Below are 18,040 nucleotides of genomic sequence, written 5' to 3' on the forward strand. Positions count from 1 at the left end.
CATTGTTGTAAAATATACAGCACAATATTTACTACTATACTTACGAAGCTGTAGTCTCACTCGTTAAAACTAAATTACTGTTGTGTTAAATGAACAAAGTATATTTAGTGATTTTTGTTGTTTTTGCATTTTGTAGCTTGGCTGTGTGTTTTGGTCATTCACAAAATGCATCAGTTTTTGAAAATTAGCAAGGTTCAGCTGTACAATATATGACACTTCCATTTTACGTAATAAAAGTGTGTCCTGATTGAAATTCATACTGTGGAATTTGTTTTCCTAAGGAGTAAAGTCAATCCCAGATGATACACCAGTGTGCCGAATACTACTGCGAAAAGAAGTCTTACGCTTAGTAATCAATTTGAGTAGTTCAGTAGGAACAAAAGGCCATGAAACTGGACTTCTGACGTAAGTAAAACATGTCCTTCAAACTATCATTTTTACCAGGATTTGTGTAATTACCTTGTAAAATCATAGGTGTAATTGGTTTTTTTTTCCAATTTTTTTTCTAGCTTTAAAAAGCATCAAAACTAATTTCATTGTGAGTTGGCATAATTTCTCAACTAAGCACTCAGTTAGGGCTCAGATTTGTTTAACTGCAGTGCTGAGCACTGCATACATTGGTTTAGATATGATTACACAATTTTGTAGAAATTCTACCCAGATCTTTGCATGCTGGTGGGAGGTAAGGACTGCTTGAGAGATGACAGACTTTAAGGCAGGATGAGTGAACTTTGTACATCAGGCTCAAGTTTCATCCCTGCAAGTTGTAGGGCTCCCCCTGCCCAACTTGTCTAATACAATACAAACCAATGGAAATTTCAGTTATGTTCATAGAGTGGGGGAACCCTTTTGGTTTGTGTAAGAAAATAAGTATGTCCAATGTAAAAGCTTTATTAATCGGTATATAAATGTGAATACGCATACATAAAAAGAGGAGCATATTTCAACATTTTTAATGAGATGAGCGAGCCTGAGACCCAGCAGCTGATCATGCCGCACACCCCTTATGACATTTCATGGCACACCCTGCTTTACGTACTTGCCGTTTATTATTAATGTCTTTTTCTTTCTTATTGTTCTCATGATAGTTCTCCAACCATTATTTTGTGTATCTGGTATGAAGTGGGTTTGTGCTTTTTAAAAAGTTTGTTTAAAGTCCTTATTGTATGAATTTTCTTAACTCTTACTATATGCAATGAAACTTGTTGTTTTTAATTGTATGTTGTACCGTTTGGTTATAAGCTGCTAGGCTGTCCTGTTTGTTCGGACTAAAATAAAATCTAGCTGGAGGATGAGTAATATTTTTTAATTTTGAGATTTTGTTTGCATGCTTATATGAATTTCATTTACAGTAAGGTCTCAGAGTACGCGAATCCAGAGTACACGACCCCACTCTCACGCAGCTGACCCCCGATTCGTACTGTAACACTCGCTTTAAGCGGCTTCATGTTCACACAACACAAAGCTGCTAGGCTCTCAGCCTGCCTAGCTTCCTGCAGCTCCAGGCCGCTAGGCAGGCTAAGAGCCCCTTCCCCCTGCTTCCCAGAGAAGTTCCTCTTGACAGACATGCCAGTTCTCCCCTATTAAACCCGCCCCCCCCGGTGTACCCCAAATCAACTCCCCTTCAACCCCCACGAACCCAGCTCCAACTCCTGTGCCCCAACCTCCCTCTTCCCACACCCGGCCCCAACACACCTAACCCCCTTGTGGCCCCAGGTAACACACCCCTAGCCCACACAGCTGGCTCAGCACGCATGGTGCTCCAATCTGCCCCAGGCTCAAGCTCCCCGCTCCGGTGCACCCCCATTCAGCCCCTCCACCTGGCTCATCCCCTACCTCCCGCTGCCCCAGCTCACAACCCCACCTCCCCCCCCCAGCACTTGGGGCTTCAGCTGTCAGCTGCCACTGGCACATGCAGGGGCTCTATCCACGCCTCCCCCCCCCCCCCCGCCAGCTCAACCCACCCCTACCCCAGTTCACCCCCATTCAGTCTCCCCTCTGCCCAGCTCAATCCCCCTGGCGCACACGTCTCCCCCCCACCCCCACCCCAGTCCTGCCTGACTTACGTCAAATTCAAGGTACGCGAGTACCTCGAGGGATTAGTGTAATCTAAATTTCATCTGGTTGGGTACAAAATATTACCTAAAGTAACATGCTGACTGGCGCTTTTGCCCAAACAGTGTAACAACAATCCTTGTAGACCGTTTGGGTTAGATGCTTCTCTTCTTACATGTGTTGATTGTTGTAGCTTATCAAATTCAAAATTCTCAACTTCCATCACTAAAGAGAGAAGTTTTGTTAACCGTTATGACCGATTTTAGCTGAGCAGATTTTTAAAACGGTATATTATCATGGTCACATGTGAGATTGTGTTAAAATTGATTTCTTTTTCTACATAATTAGCATTAAAGAGAAATTCCCCCAAGCATTCGATGATATATGCCTTTACTCTGAGGTGTCCTACTTGCTAGCACACTGCACATTTCGACTACCGTCTCGAAGGTTCATTCAGGAGCTATTTCAAGATGTACAGTTTTTACAAGTGAGTAGAAGTGAAGATTTCTGTGTCATGATTGTTTGGTAGGTTGCGCCTTCTGAGACCTTTTTGTCATCCCCTGGGTGTACTCTTTTCAAGTGACTGGTCCATGTCTCGTCTTCTCATTGGTAGGTCCGTGATAGGCTCGCCGACAGGGAGTGGGGAAGGGACCTAGCAATTTAAAAAGGCCCAGGGCACCTGACTGCTGCTGCCTCAGAAGTAGCAGGGGCTGGAGCCCTGGACCTTTGTATCATCACTGAAGGGCTGTGCAGTGTGCCCTGGGAGACACCAAGGGCAAACAGGCACGGTCCATTCCTGGTAGCATTGAGGGTTGGCTGCCCCCAGGAGCTTAGAGCTGCCCCTCCTCCCCACCTGGCCCAGAGGCCCAAATAAGTCTGTCAAGCCCCCTGCAATCCCCCAGACCTTGTGATCCAGCTAAGTCCATGTATTATGTCCCCTGATTTCCCACCATGATACCTAGTTAGTCCCTATGGTCTTGGCAAGAGTGTCCTTTAGGGCCTTGTGTTTACTATGCTGTAACTTGGGAGCAGTTTCTTAAAACAAAATATGATTTACATGCCAGAGGGTGCACAGCAGTCAGAGATCTCTTCTTATGGGGTCTTACCTATGTTTATTTTTCCCTCCATTGTCAGTAACACAGAGGCATGTACAGTATTTACAAATGTAATACAGATATTACCCAGTGCTCCACAGTATAAACTGTGAAAGATGCACCATCTGGATTCAGGTTTCATCCTACTCCCACTGAAGTGAACATTCATATCATATATGACGTGTTCCAGGTAGAACACCTGTAAGTTAATACTTCATTCTCTTTGCCGTTTAGATGCATGAAGAAGCAGAGGCTGTTCTAGCAACACCACCAAAACAACCAATAATTGATACATCAGCTGAATCCTGACCTCCGTTTTGTACAGTGTATGGTATAGGGACTTGCTGAAAGCCTCAGACAACTTCTGATTGACTTGACAGCAAAGCTAGGAGCACCATCTTCTGGACTGTTCCAGAAATTGCTGGTACATGAAGAATGAACTGAAGACTTCTCAACAAAAATTACTGCCCCAGCCCTCTGAGCCTTGGGGTATTGTTACTCATTACCATAGTTTTAATAATAGTAATTACCAATATATGCAAGAAACAAGCACTGAATATCTGCACAAGTTTTCATTTCATTTTTTTAATGTTAAACAATATATGCGAGTGTGTAGAGACCTCTTTGAAATGGTTGACTTCAAACTGTATTCCAGATAAGCAGAATGATGCCTTCCTTGTTAACCCCTGGATGCCAGGAGTGAGGGTACAAGAGAGCATATCCCGTTGCTGACATTGGGATGCACTGTAACCATGGACACCAAGGGACTAACATTGGCCTTTCTGTGTTAGTTTTCTTAATGTTTATAACACTACTTGGGGAGGTCATAACCTTAGATTAAAAAAAAAAAAGCCTCCGTAAATCTGGGGTTCTCTTATAAGTTATTTTAATGTTACTATAGTTGGAAGAATTCTTTATTTTATTATCATTCTCTCCCGTTTTGTGACAGTTACATATGATGTGTTGTCTGAATTGGTTAAGGATTTTCACTACAGTTTGATTTAAAAAAATAACAAATTCTTTCTGTAAATCAACTAAAATTTGATGGTTTCTCCTGTTCATTATGCATATGGTGGTTGCGATTTCTGTACTCATGCTCATACATTGTGAACATTGGTATTGCTGTCAAATGAAAATCTTTAGCAAGCATTATCTTTAAAAGATGGGGTGAATATGGTATCAGCTAAACTAGAATACATTTGATGGTTGCTGCTCTTTTGGTAAAAGATATAATAGTAGATAATTTCCACATTCCATGAGAAACAGTTTTCTAAATCAAATGTTTCCTTTAATTTTCATGTCTAACTGATTACTGGATAATGCTAATAATTGTAGTGAAAAGCCTTAACTACCAAATTTTGAAACAGCAGTACTTTAATTTTATATTGGTGTCCTTTCAATCTTTTGCACAATTCACTTGATACAATGACTGAAAATGGGTACAATGGCTGCGTTTGTCACATTATTAGTGAGGTTAATTAATGGAGTGCAACCTAAAAGAAAACTTTTTATGTATCTAAAGAGATTTGCAAGCCTTTACAAGAATTAAATACAAATATATGCAAATTTGTATGTACAGTAGCACGGCCACCTTCATTAGAAAGCTTATTATGAAAAGGTTTACCCTTTGGTTTTGATATGTGAATCGTTCAGCTGGGCTGTATTAGCTAGACTACCTTTTTAACAAATTCACTTTTACCTTTTTATAATTAGAGTTAGATTAGATAGGTTAAATTTATCCCAATATTGCATTACCCTCATGTTACCTTATTAACTAATTTGCTGTTGGAGATTTCTGTAAATAGCCCTGTGAGCTAATAAGAGGAAAACACAGTTCCTAATGAAATGTAGAATATATTTGATCATATTGGAAATTAATTTTTGGGACAAAGCAATTCATCTTGTTGCCTAACATTGCTTTACAGAATTCATTTCACTGAGTTATGCCAACACCTGAAAATTTCAATGGCAGGGCTACAAACTGCTTCTCTCACAGTAAAATTTAGTTTCCTAAGTTTTTTCATCATTTCATGAGATCCAGTTGAAGAAAAGAGCAGAAGGAAACCACTTTAACTCTTACCACCAGTGACACCAATAATAGTATAATGTGTCTATGAGATATATTCAATAACTTTGAAAATGTTACTCAATAGTAGTTATTTGGTCTTCTCTGGTTTTAACAAGTAAACATTTCTAAAAAACCAAAATAACCACAGTATAAACAAATGATATAAACTCCAAAGCAAATAATGTAGTACTCCCACCAAAAATGGGATTAGCATATTTTATATAGTAGTTTCAAACACTACCTCAGTTAGGAGAGAGTATGAAGTCTTTGTTTTAATAACTCAAGATGGAGTTAAATCAAATAACTCTGTTTATTTTTGTGCAGTTAAGACAGTGTGAGCCATGTACCCACTTTTAATTGAGAAACAAAATGTTACCATTTTTATCTACAGTATATAACAGACATTAGAATGGTCTCCCAATAAACAAAAAGTAAGCAAATGAAGATTGCAATATACGTTTAAAATTTGATGTTAGTTTGTTAACTCTTCTGTTCACCAGCAGGTCTGGATCTCTGCCCTAGAGTACTTATATATTGTGAAGTACTCAGTTATGTGGGTAATCATTATACAAATAAATTAATGAATGAAAACTTAAGGGTTGATCTCAATAGTAGCAGAAGGATAATTTTTCAAGTATGTGTATCAATGTTAGTAGATTTCAGCAAAATATGCATAACAGATGTAATGTCAGTACTGTGAGCTTCATAGATATGGCATCTCTAGAATTAACTTGCATTTAGTTCACACTAATTTTTAATGTTAATTGACAAATGAAGAGGTACTGTATGATTTGGCAGAATTTGTGACATTTGCATTAATTTATAAGCTGTGAATTTTGAATTTGAGTGAATTTTCAAAATATTCTTTGCAAAGTTCCTAATTTAAGAACATTTATTCTACTCATAATATCATTTAGGTATATTTACAAAAAGAGAAAATAAGAATTGTAAATTGCAGCTTATTGTAAACCTGATTTTTTAAATTTTTTTTGCATAATTTTTTCCTATTTTAGAATGGGTCATGAGAAGCTGACAGACTCTGCCTACTGTGTATCTTTCCAAACCCAAATATTTGTAATGTTGTGGAACACCTGATTACCCTAGAGCATTCATTTACAGTATTCTAATTCCAAGTAACTCACGAGAGTTGCATTTGCTGTAACAAAGAGAAGTCATGAATGAATACAATACAGTCAGAATTTTCAGACAGGGGTCACTGAAGCTAAACACCTAAAGCCATATTTAGTATCTAAATTAGAGATTCAGTTTTCATAGTGTTGAGTACTGCTAGCACCCTGACTTTCAGGGGAGTTGTTGTTTATCACTTATGCTTCCCTAGGTGTGCACATTGAGTAATTTGGCCATTGAGTATGTAGTATGTGAGAAACAGAATTGTGCTCATCAAAGAGTTTCACTGTTTAACCTGACCTTACCTACAGTTATCATCTGATTTTTCATGACACACTAAAATGGTATTCAGTAGGTTAGAATATAAAAGCTTACTTGTGTAGAGCATTTTGTAGGTAGGAGTGGTTTGGTGGGATTAGTTGAAACTCTCAGAATTTGCATTTTACATCCTAAAGTATGTACCAGGTAGCAGACAGAAACTGTTTATATATTTTATCATTATTCTTAGAAACACGTGCAGTGATCTTGAATATGAATCTAATTTGTGGTAAGGAGTTGAACAAAAACAATTGCTATAATACCAGTATAAGGAAGAGAAATGACTAGTGTAGAACTAGTTCTAAAATATTTAAATAGTGAATAATGTGTAAGGAGAGATGAAATTGTCAGATGCTTCCATTTCAGTCTTTACTGCAATCCACAGTTACTTTTCTAGATTTGGGCAAATATAGTAACATTGCAAAGCGAATGTATGTTCATGATGAGGAATCTTTCTTCATGGAAGATGTTTAGATCAAGTTTGGAAATGTTTCCTATAGCCCTGTACCCATATCTTTGCTACCCTTACACAGAAGGTTCTAACAAGTTGTGCTTCACTGTGGAGGCAGCTGAAAAGGTTTGCAATCTCTTTCAGTTATGTTTACTTATACTATTCTGTGCTTATTTAACGGTATACTTGCAGTGAAAGTTGTATTCTTAAATTTACAGAAGACCTTTGAAAATGTGTTAGAAACCTTGTTGGAGTTTTCCCCTTGGTAGGGAGTGAAAAAAGGTTAGCTTTCATTTTGTTTATTAGCTCCATGTTCTGGTGGCCTAGATATCTTCACAACAGATTTTTATCTTGATTAAAGAATATGGATTTTCTTTGGACTATTTTTGTAAAATAGGTGGATACCAATGCCACAGCATGCAGAAATTGCACATTTTGCTTGACTTGCTTTGTAAAATACACTATTTAATTTGAGAAATGTAATTTATGCCAAAAAAGTGTAACTTGCCATTTTGCCACTGAATAGGTTGTTTTAGCACAAAATGCAATGTCTTAGGGGGAAAAGACAGACATTTTGTAGATGTGGTTGAAAAAATGTTCCAATATTGACTGTCAGTATCCCTAAAACTGCATTATAAGAAATGATGTAAAGTAGTCTTTCTGAAGAGGGAAGGGATTGTTAAAATCTCAAGATTTATTCTCCCTGCCCCATGTGGTTTCTTCACTTTTTTATTATGATTATTATTATTTAGTAATACGCTGCTACATATTTGGAGGTTCTAGTGTTTGTAGGTCACTGAACAGACATTGAAATCTGATTTATATTGTATACCTGTAACATAGAAAGAAAAAGTATTTATATATTTTCCGTAAGAATATTTCATTGAGCTGTGTATAATTTAAACAGAGGCTTATCTCAAAATGGCTTTGCCCACCTTGATCTTTTGTGTTTTTTTTGTTCGTTTTTTGTATAGTGCGTACAGTTCACGTCCATGGGCATTAAAAGCCTCCTGAAGTATAATCTTATCAAAGGGATGCATTGTTAATAAAATGCTTAAACTACTTACAGTTGTTCTGGTGTGTTAATTATTGTTAAGCTCTACAGAGAAGTTGGAATTTTCTTAATACATAATGTATTTGAGTTATTAAATATAACTACATCCAACTTAAATTTTTCAAATGACATTTTTTAAAAAAAATGTTCTTTTGAAGAAAAATTCCCATTTTCAAAAAAGCCCAGCTTTATTTAATTTTTATAAATTGATGAATGAACTTTAATTTTTATCACTTAAATTACACATGTTCGTAGATTTTGAATTTCTAAAAATGTATAAGCAGTTTTCAGCATGTGATCTTTTGCTTTGTTAATCACAAAGGTTTTTTTAAAAAGCAATTCTAATTATTCAAAATATCAGTTTTAGAAATGACATGTCAGTGACATAACAGCAAAAAAAAATGAAAAACAAAGGAAAGTTTCAGGTTTTATTAGTTTTTGATGAGTTTTTAAAACAACTCATGAGGAAATGTTTCCATAATATAGTCATAGATATCCGTAGATATCAAATGACAAAGTTGCTCAGCAGGATACGGTGTTTAGTTTTTATTACTGTATTCTTTGACTAATATGTCAGTGAAAAATAATATAAAAACGATTATCCTTCTTTGGATACGTGCTTACTAATGCGTGACTGTTTTCATACTGTATGTTATTTTGAAGCACAGTTAGCTTATATGATGTGACTGCTGCTGGTCTGGACTAGTGGATAGGTTCTCTTCATTTCTGAGGTGAGTGATAACCAGTCCTGACACAGGATTCTCAAACCTACCTGCTGCTTCTCTTGGAGACCAGCCAAGCTTTCCCAGTTGGTCTGTGGCCCAGCATCTCCCACAGTTCCTGACATCTAGGCTCTTCTCCTCTCAGCTGCCGATGGAGATAGAGCAGAGCTTTGGAGTAACATCTTCTGGCCATCCTCCCTCAATTCCTTCTTGTTTCTAGTTTCTCTACTCCTGTGGCAGCAGGCAGACAGCTCCCTGGAAGGCAGGAAGGACGTTTTTGTCAAAATTAAGGGCCATGATTCTCTCCCCCTTGGCCCTTCTTCCCAGACCAGTCTTTTAGCTGGGTGCTGGAACTCCTGAGAGCTGCAATTGCAGTGCCTCCCTGCTTGCTTCTCTGCATCTTCCAGGTATGGCAGAGTAGCCTAAAAGCACCACATGAAGTACGCAGAGTACTCGCTCTGTGGGACTGCCCTCTGTGGCTCAATGGGCAGTGAGTTGTGCCCAGCCTGCACGCAGCCTTGTGAACTTTAGTCTGTTAGGTCCCAAGGCATCGAGCTGGGTAGGCATCTGGGATCTGCTACCCACTAGAGCTGCCATGACTCTAGCATAAGTAAAATGAACCAGGAGTCAATGGGCAGAGCAGGGAAAGACTCTGAGGACAATGAGGATCCCAGCTATCTGACAAAAGCTATAAGTCCCAAGGGGCCCCTGGAAAACAGAGAGCAGACTTTGCAAGAACCCTCCTCCTTTTCCTGACCCCCAACTTCCAAAATGGGTCATGAGCAGACTGGGGAATGAAACAGGTCCATAAGCACTTCCCAATTTTGTGAGGAGGACTCTCAAAGCTTTTTCTCTTCCACATCCCTGGAGAAATGTTACCCAGTAGAGGAGGACTCAGGAGGATATCTGTTGAATTCGGGCCCTCAGCAAAGCTAGCTGCAAAAATCTTTACCAAAGCCAAGATGAAACTCATGTGCTTTATTAGGTAAGCTTGAAAAATCAAAGCAAGCAAACAAAGGGGAAGGAAGAAGAGTAAAAACATCGAGGTAGTGGGAAGGAAAAAGTATAAAAAGATCTGGGTAGCGTGAGTTGTCCTTTTCCTCCTCCACAGAGAATAATGAATTGTCAGCCTCTGATTCTGATCATGATTAGGGAAACCCTCGCTTCACCCCCACTTCACGTCAAGAAATTCAAGACCATAAACTGACAGCGTAATATTTACTATTCAGATTCACCGGAGCCCTACTTCTTGGAGAGAAGGTAGATGAGGTGTTTGCAGGTAATGCTGCAAAGTCTAAACCGGCCCTCCTGATGCCACACTATGCCTTTGAGAGAGTAGCGAACATTTTTAGGTGGAAGTTATTCCTTTTGGCCTTCATCTTCACAGACATGCCAGCAGATTCTCCAAAGCTGTTGAATCTTGGCTTGAGAAGAGAGTCAAGTACTGATGGAATTCTGCCACTCACAAAGACTGCATAGGTTTCCTTCAGGAGTTGAAGCCGAACAGGATTTCCCAAATCTGTGGGAAATAGATCAGTTGGTCAAGGATACTTTCTTGAGTTACAGGCTCCATCCTATTTTTCACTCAGCTTCTCCCCCCACCCATCCCATTACCCATTTCAAATGACCCTTTGCTACAAGGTCTAATCCACAAAATTTCTCACTTTTTGGATATGGGAGTAGTAGAGGCTGTTCCCTCAGAAGAAAGAATCTGTGTTCTTTATCATTCAGAAGTGCATAGGGGAATCCAATTGATTCTAGATCTCTGGAGTGCCTTCAAGGCTTCATCTTAAAGGTCTGGAACCAGGTCCCAGAACACATGAATGATCAAGTAAGGACTCAGCAGGAATGCGCAATTTGTTAAATTAATGGTGACCCCAGGGAACTGCCCACAAGAGAATGCAATTATGCCTTCCAAACCCTCTGATTCTGACAACCGATGCCAGTCGGGAAAGACGGGAAGTACAACTGACAAACCCACACAGCTCCAGGCATCTGCACCAAGGAGGGAAAGACCCACAGCATATAACTCATATAACGATATGGTCAAGCTGGAGCCTAACTAGGTTCAGTCCAGCTTAGAGAGGAACTGCAGCCTGGTTCAGTCAAACAACATGACCACAGTTGCATATGGGAACAAGATGTTCAGGGCTACATGCAAGTGAAATGATGTACTAGGTGGAACACCCCTCCTCTTCAGCATAGCTCACACAAAGGGAGACCTGAACTGGAAGGTGAATTGGGCCAGGAGGCCCAAGGTGAATAATTGTGAATTGTGCCTATATCAGGAAGTCTGTGAGTTAATTGTTCAGTCTTTCACCCTGTCCTCAACTGACCTGTTCACAAACCATGTAAAGGTGACAAGGCCAAAATGCTTCACTACAGAAGTGGACCCCAGATCCTTGGGGAGAGACAGCCTGTCACACAGACCACAGCGGCTCCTTTATGCATTTCCATCCTTTTCATTATTAGGGAAGGTGGTCCAGAAAATCAAGTGAAGATGCATAATAGTAACATTGGTAACCATGCATTGGTCAAAGAGATGGTGGTTTTTGAACTAGAGCTGAAATTAGGACTGCCATTACAGCTTCCAAAGAGACAGGCCATCCTCTCGCATGGTTCTCTGCTTCATCCAGACCCCAACCAGCAGCCTCCCTATCTGAAATGGAAGATCTGTTGGGTTTGTGGTCCAAAGTCATTAGCACATGTCTTTCGTCTTGAAGAATATCAACCTTGAAAACATACTGTCTATCTGGATCAAGTTTTGCAGAATACAAAGCAAATTTTCAATATCCAGGAATTCTGGCTATCTTCAGTTTCTTCAAGAAAGCTTTGACAAAGGTCTCAGACCCAGCACCATTGTACGTGAGATGTTTGCCCTTAGTAGCACAATATTTGCAGGATCCATGGGTTCTGTGGCATAGAACCACCAGGTAGATTGATTTCTTAGGGCAGTCTGATTCCAAAAGTTGAAGATTAGACCTCATTTTCCTGAATGGGACTTGCCACTTGTACTGAAAACCCTGAAAAACTATAGCTCTGAATCACTGATGCCACTCTCACCATTTTGTGCATCCATCAAAACTTGTCTTCTGTTAGCCATCATGTCTGCCAAGAGAGTGTCAATAGCCGGTGGGGCTCTCTATGCTGGAATCTTTCATAAAGACAAGGTGGTGCTCTGAACTCTGGAACCTTTATCTTGGAGATCATAAGTACCAACTCCTTTGGTGCTCTGGGGCTGGAGCATCCACAGGGAGAAAGTGTGTGCTCAGCACCCACTGGCAGCCCTGCTGGTCAACTACTCCTCATCCCACCAAAGCACCTCCCACCTGCTGTGATCAGCTGTTCAGTGGTATGCAGCCACTGTGGGAGAGAGGGAGGAATGAGGGCCAGGAGGAGTGTTTGCAGGAGGAAAGAGACAGGGCAAGAAGGGGCAGGTGGGAGGACTTGGGGGAAGGCATGGAGTGGGGGCAGGAGTTGAACATATCCTGTGATATCACAAAGTAGGTGCCCATATGTCGGAGGTGAACTCTCCTCATACTCCCCAAGACGTGCTTCTACCTTCATTCTGGCCAATGCCAACAGTATCTCACACACTTTAGATGTCGGAAGGGCTTTGAACATTTACTTCAAGCATAGAGGAAATGAGGTGCCCTGAGTACCCCTCCCTCTGAAACACCAAGGACTTTGTAGCTGGTCATTCAATCTGAAAATTGTCAGCCAGCTCTACTAAGGACTGATGAGGTGCTCCCAGAAGGACCCAGGCTTAAGGGACTGAGCTAGAGGGAAGGATATAGTCCCTTTTGGAGTCCCTTCATCCAGTGGCTATAACCCAGAGGTCTTTGTTGCCTCCCTAATTTTTCGCACACAACTCTTTTTGTCTTTGTTCTGATTAATTTTGTCAAGTATGCTTGTCTGCTCCGCTGTCTGAAGGGACAAGTAGAAGCTCATATCATTCTTTCGTCCTCTTGGATACAAGCTTCTCCAAGGGCATATGAGAATTGGATCCAGAATGGTGCACTTCCCCTTCTGTGACTGGGTGCACCTACCAGGTGTTTTCTACTTTGCAGGCCGAGGAAGCCCTGCCATTCCAATTCTACTGGGCATGATGAGCCTGGAGGCAGCAAGATACGGTCACCTAACACTTGGATTTGACCCATGGGCTGCCACTGGCCTGCATGCTATTTATATCCCTCTGCGAGGCAGCAATGGGAGCTGGGAGACATGGGCTTTTTAAATAGCCACAGGACCCCCAGACATTGCGGTAGCGGCAAGGAATTCTGGGCTTATGGCTCCCAGCCCTCACTGTTGCACTGCCTGGCCACTGCCTGGGGGTTCTGTGGCTATTTAAAAATCCCATGGCTCCCAGCCCCCAACAGCTGCCCTTGTAGTTGTATATAAATAGTATGCAGGCTAGACTGGGCCTGCAGGATGGGTCATGCCCACCTCTTCAGTAGATGGTGATGTAATTTCATTAATAAAGTGCAGCCCCTGACACATTTTCCAAAATATGTGGAGTGTCCCCCTAGCAAAATTATTGCCCTCCACTGGCCAAGAGCATAGGACCTAATAAGCTGCTGTACCGTTCTTATTCCCTTCTCCTGACCTCTGAATGGGTGTACCTATCCTGTGACACCTTCCCTAATGCCCGTATTAAGAGAAATGGGGTTATTTGGTCTCTTCTGTAATAAAAGATCTCCCACCCCATTAAAGGAAAAAATACTTGAGAATTGAAACATTTTTTATGTAAGAGTTAGTTTAATTTGCTCTTCCAGGCTGTACATGGTCTAATTATCCACCTGAAGGTGAGCTAATAACTCTTCATAAAGAACAGAATTGAAGACTGCTGAGTAATCTGACAATCAGTGTGGCTAACTAGTCTTTGTGTACCACCAGGATGAAATCTACTAAAATCACCAGTCCAGGTAGGTGCTTCATTCATAGGGAATGTGGATTGGGCAGATATTATTCTTGTACAGCTCCCAACACAACGAGGGCTCTGACAATGATTCAGAGCATTAACATAATACAAATAGCCTGTTTTTAATGTGCCAATATAAGCAAATTGCTCAGCTGGTTCCAATGTTGTCCTAGCAATGCTAACCCAGATGACAGAGGATGTTCCTCCTTAAATATCTTTCAGTCATTTGTGCAGAAACATAATTAGCTTATAGTTGCGCCAACACAGAGGTTGCAAGTCAGGAAAAAATACCTTTGTGTCATTTTGTCTGAAGCAAAAATTGGTTGTCGTAGCAAAAGACAGACTCCAACAAATGGCCAGACTGCTTCATCAAGAGCAGGGGTGGCCAATAATCTGGTAGGGACCCCTTCAAGAACTTGAAAAGGGGTCAAGAACCACACTCTTCCATGCGAGGCCTGGGATGGAGGTTGGGTGCAAAAGGGAGCTTGCGGTAAGGGATTGGTGTGCAGAAGGTGGATATGACCTGGGGCAGGAGAAGGGTGCAGAGTTTTGGGCTGTGATGGAGGGGTTTGTGACTTGGGGCAGGGGACTGGGGTGCAGGGATTTGGGTTGTGACCTTGGGAAGGAAGGGGTTGGGACTTGGTGCAGGGGATTGGGGTGCAGAGCATGGGTGGAGGAGGAGGGGCGGAGGATTTGTTATGTGATGTGTGGTTAGAGTTGGGGAGAGGGTTTGGGTTATGTGGGGTTGGGAGGAGGCGAAGGTTGGGACGCTTGAGCAACTCCTGGCCAGCAGCCCAGCAAATTTCTCAGGCAGTCTCCCTCCTTACCAGGACATGGCAAGTGCCATGAGCTCTGTGAATAGCCACAGCCTCAGGGGAAGGGGGAAGGAGTGCTTCAAACAGGAAGCTCCCATTGCTTAGAAACTAGCCACCGTTCTAAACTGTTCAAAAACTAGCAGCGCCCCGCAGCTGCTTTTCTGAGGGTTGTGCTATGGAGCCAGGCAGGCAGAGAGCCTGCCTGAGGTTCACTGTTGCATCTATGGACTAGATCTGGACGCTTTGTGGTCTGGGTGTGGCCTGTGGGCTGTATTTTGCCCAGCCCTGGATTAAAAGTTGAAACCTGTTGTACCAAGCGAAGGAGAAATTGAGATTTCTCTCTTAGATGATAAATAGGCAAACAAGAGCTTTGGTAGACACAAGACTGAAAATTAGGTTCTAAACCACGTATTACTGAGGACTGATAATCAAAATAAATCCTACTGTAACTGAGGTAAGAAGTATCACATTGTGAATGTGCACGCACAAGGAGGGAAGGATGGGGAGCAAGGAATTCGAATGTTTGTAGAAAAGTGGCTACTATAAGACGGACAGTAATTTTTTTTATTATAACAGAACTCAAGCAAGTTATTTACTATTTTACATCTGTCTTCAGACTCACAAATATAAACACTGTCGCTATGCCACAATATGGGTCTATTCTTCAAAGGAGTATATGTAATAGTACCTAATATAACAACAAATGCAAAGCTCCTGGTCCATGGATGCTCAGGGTTTGGTGCAGCTCAGCTTTCATGTTCTGAAGTTTTGGCCCAAAGCTTACAAGTTCTTTCCCAAAAGTATCCAGTGGCTTCTTGTATCCATTCAGATTCTATGACTTTCCACAGGGTGATGTGAATGACACACAGATAGGTAACTGTACAAACCTCAAAGGACAAGAATATCTTGTGCTTCTATGTTTGCAGTGTCGTAGCAGGCCACTTGTACTTTTTTACACTGTAGTCCTGGGTTAGTAAATAGATAGACTTTGGGTCTCTTCAATGGGTCCTGAAATCTTTCTATTTACTTATTAGCATTGGGTTTATTATTTTCTTTGGAGTCTGGACCTTGACTATTCTTTGACCAAGAAATTTGGACCTAGACAAAAATACATATAGCACCCTGGCTATAGTGTGTTGATCAATTAAGAGGAAAACTATCACACTCATTTTAACACGCAAGATCTCAGCTCAGGAGCATTATATTGCAAAAGGTAACTTGGCCCATTTTATGAAAGTGTACTTCATTTTAAAGCTGTGTTCAAAAATGGCATTTTAAAACTAAGCTGGGTTGGTAGATTGTCCTCCTTTGTCCATACAAGTTTCCATCCAGTAGCCAGCCAGAGCTAGAGATGAAAATGAGATCTCCTTGCTAATTGACTTTGGCATCCATGATAGGATTACCATACAGGATGGTGATTCTTCTAATGTGGAAACCCAGGAACTAAGCTGACATTTCCTATTCAATGTACATATGGTTACACCTTTGGCAAACTAAGACCTAGTCACTCAGTCCACCTGCATGTTTGAGACTCCTAACATGCTTTGCCTATGCCACTGGGAATCCTTGAAAACAAAAGGGGAATAGTCTGTATATTTGCCACCCAGTAAGTATATATGAATGGTTTGTTTTTGCTAAGAATTTTTTTTTAGAGGAAACCCCTTTGTATAAATCCTAACAAAAAATTTTGGTGCATTGCAAATGCACCCTTTTAAAAATAGTAATATTTTAAATGGTAGATTAAAATTTTGCTTAGCCAGTAGTAACTTCACGTAAGTTAGATATAGCAAGCATCCAGTTCAGCTCCCTGCAAATGTAGGAGTGTTTTCTACAGTATATTTTCTAATTTCTTGTCCAGTTGACTTTTAACATAAAACATGATGGGATTTTCATTACTTCTCTTAGGAAATTCTTCCACATCCAGATTCACCTTTCTCACAGAATCATAGGGCTGGAAGGGACCTCAGGAGGTCATTTAGTCCAACCCCCTGCTTCAAGCAGGATCAACCCCCAATAAGTCATCCCAGCCAGGACCTTGTCCAGCCAGGACTTAAAAACCTCAAGGGATGGAGAATCCACCACCTCTCTGGGCAACGCATTCCAGTGCTTCACCACCCTCCTGGTGAAGTAGTTTTTCCTAAGATCTAACCTACACCTCTCCCTCTTTAACTTCAGACCATTACTCCTTGTTCTGCCATCTGACACCACTGAGAACACTTTCTCACCCTCCACTTCAGAGCTCCCCTTCAGGAAGTTGAAGGCTGCTATTAAATCACCCCTAAGTCTTCTCTTCTGTAAACTAAACAAGCCCAAATCCCTCAGCCTATCCTCACAGGTCTTGTGCTCCAGCCCCTTAATCATTTTTGTTGCCTTCTGCTGAACCTGCTCCAGCAAATCCACATCCTTTTTATACTGGGGGCCCAAAACTGGACACATTATTCAAGATGTGGCCTCACGAGTGCCAAATAGAGGTAGATCTTATTTCTGAGGCTCAACCTGCATATTCTTTTTTCTTGATTTGACTCCGTTTGTGAAAGATGTGGAAGCTGTAATGTTTTAATAATAGTGTATGTTCACCTGGTGATTTGTGGCTTGCTATCTGAGTAAAAGAGGTAAATTCTAAAAGGAGCTAAGTGAACTTGCAGAGAGAGGAAGACAATAACCTGATAGCAGCTGCCCTGCAAACACCTGACCATGAAGAAAGGCAGCTGCTGCGAAGGTCTCTGCCCCAACCCCTTTGGTGGACCACAAAAATGGGTTTAACCAGGCTCAAAAAACATTGGCTGGACTCCCTAACTGCAGCTGGGATGCAGCCAGAATTCAGCAATCAGAAGTGAGTATGCTGGGACCCTCAGCTTAGGTAAGCATAAGATGCATGTGATTGTTGTATTCAAACACCCATGCTCTTGTTATGCTTTGTTTTTACTATTGAGAAGAAAAAATCCTGTTTCTGAAAACGCTGTTCTGGGTCCTGAGTCACTTCTGATAAGAGCTGAACTCAGATAGGAATTCATGATTGAGACACAGGGAAAGGCTGTTGCTTGAGACTCAGTCTGCAAGAGGGAGAATCATGAGATTCTCCCCCAGAGGATATTAAGGACATGAGGCCTAGCACTGGGAAGAGAGCACTCAGCCCAGAGAAGGATCAGACAAAGGTGCAGCTACTCCCATATACCACAATACGCTCTTGTGAGCACTTAGCTCCCAGAATGAGATTTCAGCTGATCTTCTGTGGCCATTTTTTATTATGTGGAAAATTAAATACAAAACAGAGGTAACTACCATTCTGACCCCCGCCAGCCCAAGCCAGACACCTAGATGAAGAATAACGTTCCATGCGAAGGTTCACAATGCATGATTTCTATTCTAGCATTAGCAGTGCAACCGGTCCAGATGGGATACTACATGTGAAGA

At 41.2% G+C, this 18,040-nt stretch overlaps 1 protein-coding gene across 1 annotated transcript in view; it reads left to right on the forward strand.

The window, feature by feature from the left end:
* The window catches only part of RICTOR (RPTOR independent companion of MTOR complex 2), a 155,923-nt gene extending 147,745 nt beyond the window's left edge, over positions 1-8,178 (forward strand). The window contains exons 36-38 of the mRNA XM_074995627.1: positions 282-405; positions 2,404-2,542; positions 3,384-8,178. Of these exons, the coding sequence (XP_074851728.1) occupies positions 282-405; positions 2,404-2,542; positions 3,384-3,458 (338 nt within the window). The 3' untranslated portion in view covers positions 3,459-8,178. The remainder of the gene's footprint in view (positions 1-281; positions 406-2,403; positions 2,543-3,383) is intronic.
* Positions 8,179-18,040: the final 9,862 nt, after the last annotated feature.

The sequence above is a fragment of the Carettochelys insculpta genome, chromosome 5, assembly GCF_033958435.1.
Source record: "Carettochelys insculpta isolate YL-2023 chromosome 5, ASM3395843v1, whole genome shotgun sequence".
Classification (NCBI taxonomy): domain Eukaryota; kingdom Metazoa; phylum Chordata; order Testudines; family Carettochelyidae; genus Carettochelys; species Carettochelys insculpta.